We start from the raw sequence: 15,113 nt of genomic DNA, 5'->3' as shown, positions 1-15,113 counted from the left end.
TATTTGTCCGCATTAGATAAATTGGTATGGTTTGAATTCTAGAACTTTATAGTTTCAAAATTTTTTTTCTAGCCTTCACATATGAGAAAAGAATTATAAACACCAACTTTTTATCCTAAAATATATCATAATGATTATATTTGTACCCTTAGCGAATTAAATAATATATTCATCTAAATCTCATATCTAGTCGTAGAAAAAAAATAAAAATTGAATGATAGCATAAATAAAAATATTTAATTTGAGTTTTCTACACAACGATAAATGTAATTTTTTTTTGGTATATTACGAATTTGAATAGTTGCGTGACTAGAGAGATTTTTTATTTTTCGTTCAAAAATAATTTATTGAAAGATTTTTTATTTTTTCATTCAAAAATGATTTGTCGAGAGAATTAGTAATTTTTGGTTCAAAAATTATAATTGAGAGAGTTTGTAATTTTTCCGTCTAAAAATTACAATTGAGACATGCAATTTTTATTTTTCCAACAACTTAAAGGTGATTTAGTAAAAAGTTATACATAAATTATTTTATTAGTTACCTACCAATTTAAAAATGCTGCAGTAAATACAACTTTTGTTTTTTAAAATTCTACAAATTCAAATAATATCCACAACTATAGTCCAATTCGTAAAGGACAGGTTCCAGAAATTGAGTAGAATATTTGGACATTGTTGACCTCTTTAAGTAAGCAAAAAAGATTTGTAAGAACATATTCAAGGAACATACTTTTGAGCAAAATTCTCATTTTACAATGTATTAGATGCCATTTTAATGTTTTTCAAAGATAAAAAAGATGTCCTTTTAATGCCAGCTATTAAGAGTTTATCCAATGGTCTAAAAGAAAAATGCTTTTGTTCTAAAGTGGTACCTTCATTGTAAGTAAATATTTTTTCAGGTTAATTGAGTAACGAATGTATTTGATTCTTATGTTGATTAGATATATTTATTAATTAATAAATTTAAAATAAAAATATTTATTTATAATAATGACAATAACTGATTTTTTTTGGTTAAGATAAACCTCTTATCCAGAATAAATATAACATAAATAATTAAATTATTGATTAAATTTAATTTTGTTATAGACCGATACCTAATAAGAAAAAGTTTTACCTTGAACTCCTCATGACTTTTATATATAAAGGATTCTAGGTAAAGAAATAGATATAAAACATTTCATTCTTGCTCATATATTATTTATTATTATTTCACTAACTTGTGTGTTATAATAATTTTGCATGTCGCCTCTCTCTCATCAGAAGTATAAATGTACTGCAGCAAAATATTATCTTTTTATTTCAACGATTATTTCTAATTTAAATCAAACAAATCTATATAATTTTGGTAAGAGTTTCGTTTATTTATGTTACTCTTATGATAAATAAATTGAATTATCAAAAAGAAAGTATTAAATCTCAACAAATATATGATGATGAAAAGAAAGTATTAAATGAATAAATGTCAACAAATACATGATGATGAGAAAATGAGTGAAGCATCTGTCAATTAATCATCACCATATATTCAAGGATTTAATGGATATGTACGGTCAGTGTAAAATTTTTTACACAGTCAATGTATCACAACCAATCACATGTATTATTTTATAAATAATTAAAATAAAAGTTAAAATTCAATAAATATTTATGGGCTACAATTCACTGAAAGTGTAAAACTGCTTTACAGTGTCAGTGTATTTCCATTAAATCTTATATTCAATTAAACTATTTTTTATTTAAAAAATTAATAATATGACATATTTATGATTTTCTATAAAATAACAGTGTAAAATTATTAATTAGTACCTTTTAACTCCATGACTATATCATATGTTGTTTACCAAAAAATATGTGATTTGCATAATGATCTAGCTAATAATGAAATAATAATGAAATAATTTGAAGACTCAGAATCTGTCAATAAATTAGAGAAACTCGAAATTTGACATGTTATTCAAATTTAACAATTTTATTTTTTGATTTAACTATTTTAATGAATAGTAAATATAAAATATAAATCAATATTATTTTATTAAAAATAGGGTTAAATATATTTTTGGTTCCTACAAAATTATCAATATTTTCTTTTGGTTCGTATAAAAAAACGACATGTTTTAGTCTTTACAAAATTCTTTTGCATGTAGTTTTAGTCTCCGCTGTTAAACTAATGTGTATTTGCTAATGATTATTTTGCAGATATGTTTAGAACGTTATAAAAATTTCTTTGAAAACAAAAAGGTAAAATTGGATTTTTAAGTCGAGATTTTCATTACTTATTATCATTATCTTTTGAAATTTAAAAAATTCATATTTAATTCTTCTCATTTTAAAAAATGCTAAAATTTGACAAATAAACATTTTACAGTATTACAAACATGTATGGAAAAAATTATTTAAAAATTTAAAAATTAAACAATAATTAAACAATTTTCAAAATTTTAGAAAGTAACAAATACTAAAACTGCATGCATAAAAAAATTGATAAGGACCAAAATATATTATTTTTAATAAAGATTAAAAATAAAATTTAAGATAATTAAAAGACTAAAAATATATTGAACTCTTAAAAATAATACAAAAATATAAAATAGTAACAATGTATATAATAACTAATCAAATCTTAAAATAAATTTTGACAACTCATTAATAAATAAAAAAATGAAATTCATAATCATAATATTTATATTTGTTCAAAAACAACAATATAGGTGATTCCGAATAAGAAGTGAAAAAATGGCTATGTACATTAATGAAAACTAAATTGATTTTTTTCACTTTCTAAAATGGCTATGTCGCATTAAATAGTCATAGTTCAACTAACCAAAAAGATATTGTTAGGTTGAACGTCAAGATCGAATTTAAACTCTTACTCTTATGATTGTATAAATTTTTAGTGGCTACGACCCTTATGAATTATATATATATATATATATATATATATATATATATATATATATATATATATATATATATATATATATATATATATATATATATATATATATATATATATATATATATATATATATATATATATATATATATATATATATATATATATATATGAAAATGTGTTCTACAGCAAAATCCAAATGGAGCTTGACAATGCTGATATAAGTGGGATCGATAACTTCAGAACCTCATAACTTCAGAGTCTTCTGTTTTTGATATGCTATTGTTCACCAGAACCTTTGTAGCACATAAGCGAGGGTTAGTTTCTTCTAAGGTTGGCCACACTGTTCATCAGATTCAGAACTTGTTTCTTAGATGAGACACTCCCTCTGAGTATCAGACTTGATAAAGATAAAATACCCAAATTATGAACCGTCCTGGGTAACTCCCCATGGTTCCAATAAATCAGATACTTTCTTTAGAGTCTTGATACTAGAGATCTTCCGTTTTCACAACTTGATTGATAGATTCATTTCAGAGCCTGATTTCCAATATGGAAAACTCAATGCTTAAATGAAATCTTCCAGATCCTGATCTGTTAAATCTGAGTGAGATCTTTTATAGCTTTCGGAGAATCAAAGTTTTTCTTGATATAACTATTGATTCTGAATCTTCTATCAAGTACTTGCAGACAGTCATCAACTTCGGATAAGCTCATTTCTTCTGGCACACATCTTTGAATGTAGATTTTGTCTTGACTTCTTCCAGGAAGAACTTGTATTCTGAAAAACTTGTTTTGATGTCTTCAGATATGAATCTGAGAATTCTCAACTCCATCAAATTTCTTTCATTTTGACCTGTCTAAGAATGCCTAGTGAACTTGTTCAGAGTTCCTCGGTTAAACATCAAACAAGCAAACATTAGAGGTAATTGTTTTTTATTTTATCAATTGATTAGAGATTGAATTATTGCTCAGAATTAATGTTGCTAAAGATAAGAAAATTAACATGCTTCTGACATTAATGATATTCCTTCAGATTTTTAATTTAGATTCTTAACACTGTATTCGTTTATGATGATTTAAAAGAGATAGTGTAGAATACTTGAAGATAAGCTATTTCATTCATTCATTAAGGAGCACAAACACAACAGACGACAAAATAAAAATTAGGAATGACAAACATATTAGAACAAACATAACTACAATGCAATAGTTCAGAACTACACAAACAAAACTTCACATCTTTATTCTTCATGAGCATCTCTAGGTCCAGAGTGATGAACTTCTCCAACAATCTCAGCCTAGTATAAGAGTGCATAGAGAACTATCCCTAAAGGTATTACAAACTGATGATGGTTCATTGAAACCACAATTGGATCCTTGAGATAGTTGAAGATGGTCTGAGGTATATTAACTCTGACATGATGCATAAGACAGTAGATGAAAATTCTATCATCAAAATCTAGAATGTTCAAGTTGAAACCTCTAGGTCTGAAATTTTTTAGCACAAACTGAAACCAGACAGCCGCAATGGGATTAAGAGTTCCGGGATTAGGTAGTGTATATCCTTTTGAGGGGTCATGGATGACGCTAAGCTTTTCAATTGAGAAAAATAATAATTATTTTATGAAATAGAGAATTATAAGAGATTTTACTAAATTGTCCTTCATTAATTATATGGGAAAGACAAATAAAAATAATGTAAAGAAAGAGAATAATAAATGTTTAAAGGTATAATAGAAAAAAATAGTATTCAACTATTAATGATTCATTGAAATTGTAAAACGAATTATAATAAAACACATTTTTTTTTAAAGTGACTTATAATAAAAAACGGAGGGAGTAATAGATTGTTTTGATCCTTCTATTTTGTCATCCCTAATTTTTATCAATACATTAAAATTCGATTTTATCATTATATCATAAGTTTAATTATTATGATTAATCGTCTGTGACTTTAGGTGTAATCATGTTAAAAGTTAAATGTTTTTAATAATGAAACAGTTGTGATTTATTAAGTCTAATTCTTTCTAACATTAATGGTGTTTATAAATCCACATTGGTTAAGACTAGGGGTGGCAAAACGGGCCGCCCGCCCCGTCTTATGCCTGCCAAAAAACGAGCGGGGCGGGCATGCCCGCCAAGTAAAATGGGCATAAAAGTCATGCCCGCCCCGCCAAGATGGCGGGTTGGAGGGCGGCGGGCTTACCCGCCTATTTTTATTAATATTTTTTTAATAGATTAATAGGCTTTTTTTTACCTTTTAATTAAACTTTTCACTTATTTTTTAAAACAATTTTTTATGAAAGTAATTTTTTAACAAATTTACTCAAAAAAATATTACATATATTTATAAATAAATGTATAAAATAAACCATCAAGAATTGCAATTACTAGAATTAACTAAAAAAAGAGTGAGTTTTGGAGGAGGAGCGGGCTTTGGCGAGCGGCGGGCTTTGGCGGGACGGGTATGGCGGGCGGCGGGTTTTGGCGGGGTGGGCTTTGGCGAGCGGCAGGCCTAAAATTCCAACCCAACCTGCCATTTTTTAGCGGATGCGCGAGCGGCCCGGCGGGCCCCGGCCTGTTTTGCCACCCCTAGCTAAGACCTTGTAATTTATTGTTATTTTTCTCTACTCAATTGATTTTTTTTTCCGTATTTTTTTAAAAAACACTAGTCTTTTTAGTTGTAAAAAAAAACATTTATAATATAAATATAAGAAAAGTTATTGTTATGAAAATCACAAAAATACTTTTTTGTTATTTTAGTCTAAATTAATAATTTGAGAATAAAAAATGTTTTTTGTTGGTTTCTTTCAACTTACTTTCACTTTTTTACTTTTCACTTTTCAAATTCACTTTTCAATTTTCACCTTTTCACCTTTTATTACTTTATTATTATTATTATTATTATTATTATTATTATTATTATTATTATTATTATTATTATTTATAATAAATTATCAATCAAAACATTCTAATAAATTATTTTTTGATAAAAATATTAATACGATTATTTTAAAAAATTGTTAATTTAGATTTAAAATAGTATTTAATTTTTAAAAAATTAACTTTAGTAAAGGAATATTAATAATGAAGAAATATAATTTGAAATAATTTTTATTTTAAAATACAATATTTTTTAAAAAAATAATAATAATTTTATGTTTTTAAAAATATTTCAATTAAAATGAATTTAAAAATATACTTTAAAAGGTGTGTTATTAGATAAAATACAAAAATGTGTGTAACTTATCATTAACTTTAATTTATATGATTCAAAATATTAGTATATTAATATATGTCATTAATAAAGTTTATACAATTAAACTATTGTTTTCACAATTAAATAAGAAAAATTATTTGTTATTGATGTCATTTCACAAATATATGTTATCAATGTAAATAGGAGAAATATATATCTACCAGAAAAAAATCTATTATTGATCTAAATATTTTTATATACGAAAAAATGGTATTTATGATCCAAAAAAATTTTACTCAAAAAAGGTGTACGGGAAAGAAACTATTATGGGTCTAAATATTTTTATGTAAACGATACCTAAACATAAATAGTATTTGTATATGAGAAAAAACTATTAACGATCTAAATAATTTTATATATGAAAATGATATTTATGATAAAAAAAATTTATTCAAAAAAGGTATACGGGAAAAAACTATTATCGATCTATATATTTTTATATACGAAAATTTACAATTGATTCAGATATTTTGGTAAACGATACCTAAACATAAATAATATTTGTATATGGGAAAAATCTATTAATGATCTAAATATTTTTATATATGAAAAATGGTTTTTGTGATCTAAAAAATTTTGATTCAAAAATGATATACGGAAAAAAATCTATTATTAATCTAAATATTTTTATATATGAAAATTTACTGTTGATCCAAATATTTTTTTAAATGATACCTAAACATAAATAATATTTGTATACGGGAAAAAATTTATTATTGATCTAAATATTTTTATGTACGAAAAATGGTATTTATGATCCAAAAATTTTGGTTCAAATTTTGTTTTGATTTAAAATAAATTTATTAGGTATCAAATGCGCACAGTATTTTAAAAACTGGATCAATCATCAAATTGGTGAGTGAGGATATTGGGTCATTGATTCATTGGTCAAATCACATGACTAGACTGAATAGCTCGGTTGAATAAACCAGTCTCTATTGCAAATCTATATATTTATTAAATTGGTTGAATCGAATGACTCAGTCTTAAAAAAAATATCACAACACCTACAAAATTCTAAATTTTCAAAATATTATAATTTGACATGTTTATTCTTTACATTCAAACTCTAAATATAATCATCACTCACAATAAAATAATACAAAATTTAAATTTAAGTAAATTTTGAACTAGGTCTAATTGTAAACAGGATAAAAATTATTTGAAATACATTTTGAATAAAGTCTAACTTTATTTTAATTTTATTTTTTTAAAAAAAATTATGAAAATAGCGTCATTTTGTGTTAAAAAAACATACATTTGAATTGTCGGTTTTCTAAAACCGCTATTTCATCAGGTTTTTTTTCCAGTTTTGACTAATTTTAACCGGTTCAACAATATATCTGATCCAACAATCAGACCAAACCGATGATCCCTCCGATTTCTAGTACAATCGGTCCGATTGACCGCTTTGGTTCAATTTTTAAAATACTCAATGCACATACCAAACTAAAACTTGTGCGTATGTACGGATTTATTAATGATTTATATATAAAAAGTACTCACCAACCAAATTTTTAGTCTTAAAACAAGTTGAATTTATACAAAAACATGAGTTAACTCTTTATAATCTCAACTACTTATTGTAATGGATTCAATGATTTTTTTTTTGTTAAAAAAATTCTAATAAAAGGCCCTACGATATTAATTGAATTCATTTTTCAAGTACAAGAGACATTTTTTTTTTGTCTTATCTATTTAGATTTTAAGAAAATATCACGGTATAATCCAAATTCAAATGTCTTATATTCCACAAAAGAAAAGGACCTTTTCTATTAATAGTTTTTAAGAGAAAATTTCATAAATCTAAAAAATTCAGCATAAATAAAAATAAATTAAAATATTGTTCTATTTAAAATTTAAAATTCGAATAAAAATTCATTTTAGTACCTCACAAAAATTATACTATTCAAATTAGTTTCTCAAAAAAAAAACTGATTTAATCCTTTATAAGATTTAATCGAACCATATCAATAATTTTAAATCGTAATTGGACCTCAAGTTGACTTTTATTGTTTTATTTTTTAAATACTCATTGCTACAAACAAGATATTACAATTAATTATTCACTCTTTAAAATCATAATTATTTCAAAATATTACAATAAATTAAGTTAAATCCTTTGATACCCATGAGTTTTAGTTGGTTATCAATACCTTTAATGTAAATTGGTTTATATTTTATTTTTTTAAATAAAATAAATAAAATGGTGATATGACATTGAATATATTCATTTGATTGGTTAAAGGTACCTGTACCCATCTAAATTCAAGGGTACCGAAATATTCACCGTAAATTAAACTTTATTAACAACTCAAAAGTTAAAACCATGCCACCTCACTCAGCCAAAACAACTCATTTATTACTCTAACAAGTTTCCTAAATTAAAATAAAAAAATATTTTTTATTTTAATACAGCTAATTTGTTTGTTATTATGTCGTGTAATTAACATCTTTAACCTCACCATTCGGATAAACATAACCTTTTAAATTTCTATTTATATAAAGACAGATAATAACAACAATAATTTAGGTAAAAAAAAACAATTTATTCTTTATAAATAAAATTTTCTTAATATTTATAAATTTTTTTATTACAATAAAAGAAACCTAATATGAGTAAAAAAGATGCACTAGGTGCGGAGTGTTGACCTGATTTAAGACCGAACGTCACATGTGGGACCCACTACATTCACTCTTGTTTCTCTACTTTTTCTCTTCACTCGTTTCTATATAACCTTAAACTTTGGTCTCATTTTCAACACAACACTCTGCATGAAACAATAACAAAAACAAAAACAAAAAAAACAATCATTGTCTCATCAATAATCAGACAACGTTTAAGATTCTTTGACATTGTTCATCAAAATCAAATCGTGTTTTTGTTTATTTGATCGAAGATGGCTGAAGGGGGTCATCAATTAGCTGACAAGACAGAGTTTACGGAATGTTGGCGAAGAACAACGGAGTCACCTTATATTATGCGACTTGCTTTGTCTGCTGGTTTAGGTGGTCTTCTTTTTGGTTACGACACAGGTTAGTATTTGAATCTATAAACCGATTTGTGAAAATTTTAGGAGATTCTTTTTTTTTTTTTGTTGCATCGTTGCATGTTGTGATGATTGGTGGATTTGTTTACGTGTAGGTGTGATTTCTGGGGCTTTGTTGTATATTCGTGATGATTTTGAACAAGTTGATAAGCAAACATGGTTACAGGTGATGTTTTTTTTTTGTTTACTGCAATGGTTTTTGTTGAGTGGGACCCGATTTTTGGGGGTTATATTATATGAACCATGCAAAAGTCGAGAGATGAGATCAGAAAGTTTTGTTTTGTTTTGTTTTGATATTATCTATAGGATATAAAATATATTGTATGATCTGGATCTAACGGGTGAGATTTGTCAATGTGATTACAGAGGAAAAACCTATGTGTGTGTTTGTTTTCAACTTTTTTAGTTTTGGAGTAGAGAAAATTGATTTTGTTTTTTAAGTTGTTCTGATTTGGTGATGATATTTGAAGATTGAAAATTGATTTTTAGTCTATCAACGGGCTATTACTGAATGTATCTGAACATAAATCATTTTACGTTCAATTCATATAATTTGTACCGAAAATTAAATCATTTAAAATCAGTTTGCATGTTTGTAGAATTACGCACAGAAATTCGGGATCTTATGCATTTCAAGGGAATTGAATCGTGTGTGTTTGTTTCAGAATGACAATTTTTTTTTTGGATAAATTAATTACGTAAAATTGATTATGGCTGAAGCACGATTTGTGTCGTGCTTCTGCCAAAATCTTTGATTTCTCTATTGCAAAAAATCATAGTTGAAGTGCTAGGGACGTGAGAGTTATTAGTGCACCAGGTTACGAAATATATGTTAATAGTGATTTCGGATTCTATTCGCTGCTGGGAATCTAAATCGGATTTCAAGATGGTTGTTGACATGATTGTTTTGTTATGCAGGAAACGATTGTTAGTACGGCTGTAGCAGGAGCCATAATTGGTGCTGCATTTGGAGGATACATGAATGACAAGATGGGGAGGAAGAAAACTATCTTAATGGCTGATATAGTGTTCATGTTAGGTGCAATAGTTATGGCTATTGCTCCTGCTCCTTGGGTTATCATCGTTGGAAGAATTTTAGTTGGTTTAGGAGTTGGTGTTGCATCCATGACTTCTCCTCTATATATCTCCGAAGCTTCCCCTGCTAAGATTCGAGGAGCAATGGTATCCACCAATGGGTTACTTATAACGGGGGGTCAATTTCTCTCGTACCTCATCAATTTGGCGTTTACCAAGGTATGTTCTATATCGGATTGAAAGTTATTTAGTTATTGAAGTTTATTCATAACATAACAATTTGATTTGTTTTAGGCCCCGGGAACCTGGCGTTGGATGCTTGGAGTGGCTGCGCTTCCCGCTCTGCTGCAGTTTGTATTGATGTTGTCCCTCCCTGAGTCACCTAGATGGCTCTACAGGCAGGTAATCTTAATTATCATCATGGCCATTGTTGTCAATCTCAGATCACGGAAAATAGTAATTTGATCATCATGGCCATTGTTGCCAATGAAATGGGTTATGATTTGATGTTATTATGCTTAATTACAATGAATATCTTAAATTATTGTTTATTTTCCTCCAGGGAAAGGAAGATGAAACAAAGGTTATTCTGTCGAAAATCTTACGCCCTGATGAAGTTGAAGACGAGATGAAAGCCATGCATGATTCCATTGAATCTGAGAAGGCGGAAGAAGGCTTAATTGGTCATAGTCTTGGACAAAAACTAAAGAGTGTTTGGTCTAACGACGTCGTTCGAAGAGGGCTCTATGCAGGTGTCACAGTCCAAGTTGTTCAGCAATTCGTCGGTATCAACACAGTCATGTATTACAGCCCAACCATAGTTCAGTTTGCTGGAATCGCCTCCAACTCCACCGCACTTGCACTTTCATTGGTTACTTCTGGTCTTAATGCCGTTGGAACTATATTGAGCATGATTTTAATTGATAGATTCGGAAGGAGAAAGTTGATGTTAATCTCCTTGATTGGCATCTTTGCTTCACTTGTAGTATTAAGTGTTACATTCAACCAAGCAGCTCACCATGCGCCTGCAATCGATAAACTGGATTCCCTTAGCTTTAGCGGGAACTCTACATGCAAGGCTTACATATCGGCCCCGAATCCCTCGTCGTGGAACTGTATGCAATGTTTGCATGAAGAATGTGGCTTTTGTGCCAATAGCAAGAGTGAGGTAAGTTCTACTACATTCCTCGTACATTTGTTTGTTGGACTCCGAGGCTCATCAGAGTCAGAGCAGACCTTAAGATACATAGAGCGTTAATAATGTGATTACTTGTGTCATACAGTTTCTTCCGGGAGCGTGCTTGGCAGGAGAAAAGATTGTGAAAGGCATGTGTGGCGCCCAAAAGCGAGTATGGTTTTCACAGGGTTGTCCGAGCAAAATCGGTTTCCTCGCAGTTGTAATCCTCGGTGTCTACATCATAGCATATGCTCCTGGAATCGGAACAGTGCCTTGGGTTCTAAACTCGGAGATTTATCCGTTGAGGTTCAGAGGACTAGGAGGAGGCATAGCAGCAGTTTTCAACTGGTGTGCTAATCTAATTGTGAGTCAATCCTTCTTAAGCATGATAAAGGCTCTAGGAACTTCAGGAACATTCCTCCTCTTCGCAGGATTCTCATTGATCGGCTTTGTAGCGATTTATTCGTTAGTGCCGGAAACGAAAGGGCTTCAGTTTGAGGAGGTTGAGAAACTGCTTCAGAAAGGGTTTAGACCTTTCCCATTTAACAGCAAAAAAGAAGATGTGAAAGGGAAAGGGAAGGAGGAAATGAATGACTTACCTTGATTGTTATAGACTCTTTGTTTGAGATAAAAGAAAAGGCTATGTAGTCTTGTGCTATTTTATGGCAAAACTAGTCAATAACATTGTGTAATTGTGTGTGGATTGACTCTGGAAATGCTATAATAAACATCAACTGTGTATAAATGATTTCCATTTTCATGAAAGTTGATTATTATGAGAATAAATGACTTTAGTTTCTGTTCAAGTGTAGAAATTTTTTACAGTTTTGCTCTCACATTATTTAACGTGTATGAGAAGTTTTGTGCTTCTAGAGCTGTGTTATTTGTACACTGCATTTTGGTACACCGTATTTAGCTGTGTTATTTGTACACTGCATTTTGGTACACCGTATTTATACCGTATATGGCTTTAAGGCAAAATATTGTTATGCACAAAAATCAAAGTACAATGAATTATTAAAAAACTAAAATTAGTAGACCATATATATACCATTACTGTGTAGATGTTAGAAAATGGTGTAGAAATAGGTTTTCTCTTTTAGTTAATAGTTAACCCAATTGTCTTGTATTGCGGCAGAACCTCAATTGCAGCGTAATTTTAAAATCACACGTTGGGCCGCATTAGGAATCCCATGAGACAATTCCGTCTTTGTTTCTTCAAATACTTTTATCAAAATTCATAATTTTAAAAATCTCAAAACTCAACTTACATGTAATTAAAAAATTTAACATTAAATATTTTTCAACGTTATATATAAAACTTCAGATATAATTAAAAATTATTTTTCAACATTGTATTTAGAACTCCTCTCAATTAAAATTCATGTTGCAACCATCGCAATACACCTTGCAATAACCATAATAACCACAATCATAATTTAATTAAGGATTTTTCAATGTTTTATTTAGAATTCTTCTCTCAAGTATTTTTCAATGTTGTATTTAGAACTCTTCTCTCAATTAAAAATCATCTCGCAACGACCGCAATACGTCTCACAATTTAAAATCATGCTTAACATATTAAGTATGCTGTTTAACTTTTAAGTTGGTTATTTAGAATATGTTTGTTAAGACTAACTAGCTATTGAACAAATTCACACTTTCTCCGTCCGTTGGCTTAGTTTGCAAGTTGAGTGTTGGGTTGAGACTTGAGAAGGTTTTAATGAAAAAGTTTTACCTTGTACCCTTATACTTACACTTATCCACATGTCTCTACCTTTAAAAATAATGTTAACTTCACACACAGGTTTTTAACCAATTTACCATTTAATTTTCTATTATTTATTTAAGATTTTCAACAAAAAAAAATATGCACCCTTTTTTTTTTTAATAGGCAATGGAATTCATTCAAAGGAGCACTAGGGGTGCTCAAACCCGATACAAGAGTTGCGAAAGCATATAGCTTACTTTAGAGAAAAGTTAACAATGGCGCTATATACCATTCATAATAGCTACAACAGTTTGAGATGCTTATTCTACCCGAGTTTATCCACTTCCAAGAGACGAGTTTTATGGAAGATAAACAGTCTTCAAAATTCACCACTTCTTCTTCAAAAATTGCAGCATTCCTTGTATGCCAAAGGGTCCTAACAACAGCCAGCCAAATCATGTACATCATCTCCCTAGTCTCCTTCCTTCCTACCTTTTTGAAGCTGTTAGGGTAGTCCTCAAAATCTTTCTCTGTTATCCAATGAGGGCTGTCCATCCAATTGAAAACAGCATCCCATATACGATGGCTAAAAGAACATTCGAAAAAGAGATGGTACCTTGTTTCAGTGCTGGTTCTGCATAGTTCGCATCCTTTCTTCGTTTCTTCTATTTCAATTCCTCTAGCTGTTAATTTGTCCTCTGTTGGAAGTCTGTTTAGGATTAGTCTCCACCCAAAAAGAAGAATGTTGGTCGGAGCTCTCACCTTCCATAAACTTGCAAGCGATTCTTTCATGTTCGTTGTGATCCAATGAGAAGTTTCCTTTTTTGCGAATGCTTTGTAACATGAGTTAACGGTGAAGGCACCGTCGTTCTCCTGTGTCCATAGGGGTGGAAATAGGCCAGGCCGATAACAGGGGCCTACAGGCTAGCCTATATAGGCTCAGGCCAGGCCACGCGTTTTATTTAAATAGAGAAGGCTTGGGCTTTTTTATAAGCCTATATAATTAAAAAGGTTAGGCCTCAGGCCCTAAACAAAGCCTTTGAAGCCTACCAGGCCGACCTATTTAAATAAATATGAATAATTTTTTATTATCATTATGTTATGTTTTGTACTTTGAATTAAAATACATAAATAAAACTTGATTATCTTGAAGACCTTGTGAAAATGAGATGAAAACACGTGATGAACATTGTTTTCATAAATTCTCTTAAACAAATAGTCTCACAAAATTAATATTAATAGGTAAGTTAGAATAAGTCAATGCAAACAAATTTTTAATCTCTTGTTTTTTTTAGTTATTTAGTCTATTTAAACATTATTTTAAATGCTTATTTACATATGTCTAAAACAAATAGGCTTTTATGTAGGCTAACAGGCTAACCAGGCCTTCGAAAAGGCCAGGCTCAGGCCTAAAAATAAGCCTACGACAGGCTACAAGCCAGACTTAGGCTTCCGTTTTTTTGACAGGCCAGGCTCAGGCTTGACAAAGCCTAGCTCGGCCCAGCCTATTTCCACCCCTATGTGTCCAGCTGAATGTGTCGTGGCCATTTACCTCCGGTTCTATTTCATTCAGCAACTCTAACAACTGTTCCGCTAAATGGTTATTTTCTTCTCCTTCATTTCTGATGATTTTCTCCATGTTCCAATGCCATTTGTCTTCCTCCCATGCTCCTGCTGCAGCAACGCTCATAGATGTGTCAGTTGCAATGCACCCTACATATATGTATCGGAAGACTTTGGAAAAAAATTCCGATACATATTTTTTGTGAACCATAACACTAAAAAAAAGACATTCAGTTTGTATTTTTAAAATTTCTGGAACACTTATAAAAAGAGTTCTGATTTGGACATTACAGTATGAGTGTACCAGAGATTCGGTTTGTTTTTTGTTTTTGTTAACCATAACACTTTTTTAACTCTTTCAGTTTGCATTATTAATTTTTTTAATGTTTGCATGTATGGAAATTTCTCTGCAAATATGCG

The 15,113-nt window shown here is 29.4% G+C and overlaps 2 protein-coding genes across 2 annotated transcripts; one reads left to right on the top strand and one right to left on the bottom strand.

Annotated features, from left to right (window-relative positions):
* The first annotated feature begins 8,904 nt into the window (after window positions 1-8,904).
* On the top strand, window positions 8,905-12,214 carry LOC131640997 (inositol transporter 4-like). The gene is made up of 6 exons (XM_058911338.1): window positions 8,905-9,193; window positions 9,303-9,373; window positions 10,126-10,461; window positions 10,537-10,644; window positions 10,805-11,410; window positions 11,526-12,214. Exons 1-6 carry the CDS (start codon window positions 9,058-9,060, stop codon window positions 12,021-12,023), a joined length of 1,755 nt encoding a protein of 584 aa, XP_058767321.1. The 5' UTR covers window positions 8,905-9,057; the 3' UTR covers window positions 12,024-12,214.
* A 1,174-nt stretch (window positions 12,215-13,388) lies between these two features.
* Window positions 13,389-14,820, bottom strand: LOC131640988 (uncharacterized). Its single transcript, XM_058911329.1, has 2 exons — window positions 14,683-14,820; window positions 13,389-14,003 (listed from the first exon to the last, which is right to left on the bottom strand). The coding sequence occupies exons 1-2, from the start codon at window positions 14,818-14,820 to the stop codon at window positions 13,389-13,391; spliced, it is 753 nt and encodes a 250-aa protein (XP_058767312.1).
* Between the last annotated feature and the right edge of the window lie 293 nt (window positions 14,821-15,113).

The sequence above is a fragment of the Vicia villosa genome, unplaced genomic scaffold, assembly GCF_029867415.1.
Source record: "Vicia villosa cultivar HV-30 ecotype Madison, WI unplaced genomic scaffold, Vvil1.0 ctg.003444F_1_1, whole genome shotgun sequence".
NCBI classification, from domain to species: domain Eukaryota; kingdom Viridiplantae; phylum Streptophyta; class Magnoliopsida; order Fabales; family Fabaceae; genus Vicia; species Vicia villosa.
Note: the sequence above shows the minus strand (reverse complement) of the source record. Positions and strands in the feature narration are given on the sequence as shown.

Coding starts and splice junctions, on each gene's coding strand:
- LOC131640988 (XM_058911329.1), bottom strand. CDS start 14,820: ATGAGCGTTGCTGCAGCAGGAGCATGGGAGGAAGACAAATGGCATTGG. Junction 14,004..14,682: donor TGAATGAAATAGAACCGGAG/GTAAATGGCCAC, acceptor CTATGGACACAG/GAGAACGACGGTGCCTTCAC.
- LOC131640997 (XM_058911338.1), top strand. CDS start 9,058: ATGGCTGAAGGGGGTCATCAATTAGCTGACAAGACAGAGTTTACGGAA. Junction 9,194..9,302: donor TCTTTTTGGTTACGACACAG/GTTAGTATTTGA, acceptor GTTTACGTGTAG/GTGTGATTTCTGGGGCTTTG. Junction 11,411..11,525: donor GTGCCAATAGCAAGAGTGAG/GTAAGTTCTACT, acceptor TGTGTCATACAG/TTTCTTCCGGGAGCGTGCTT.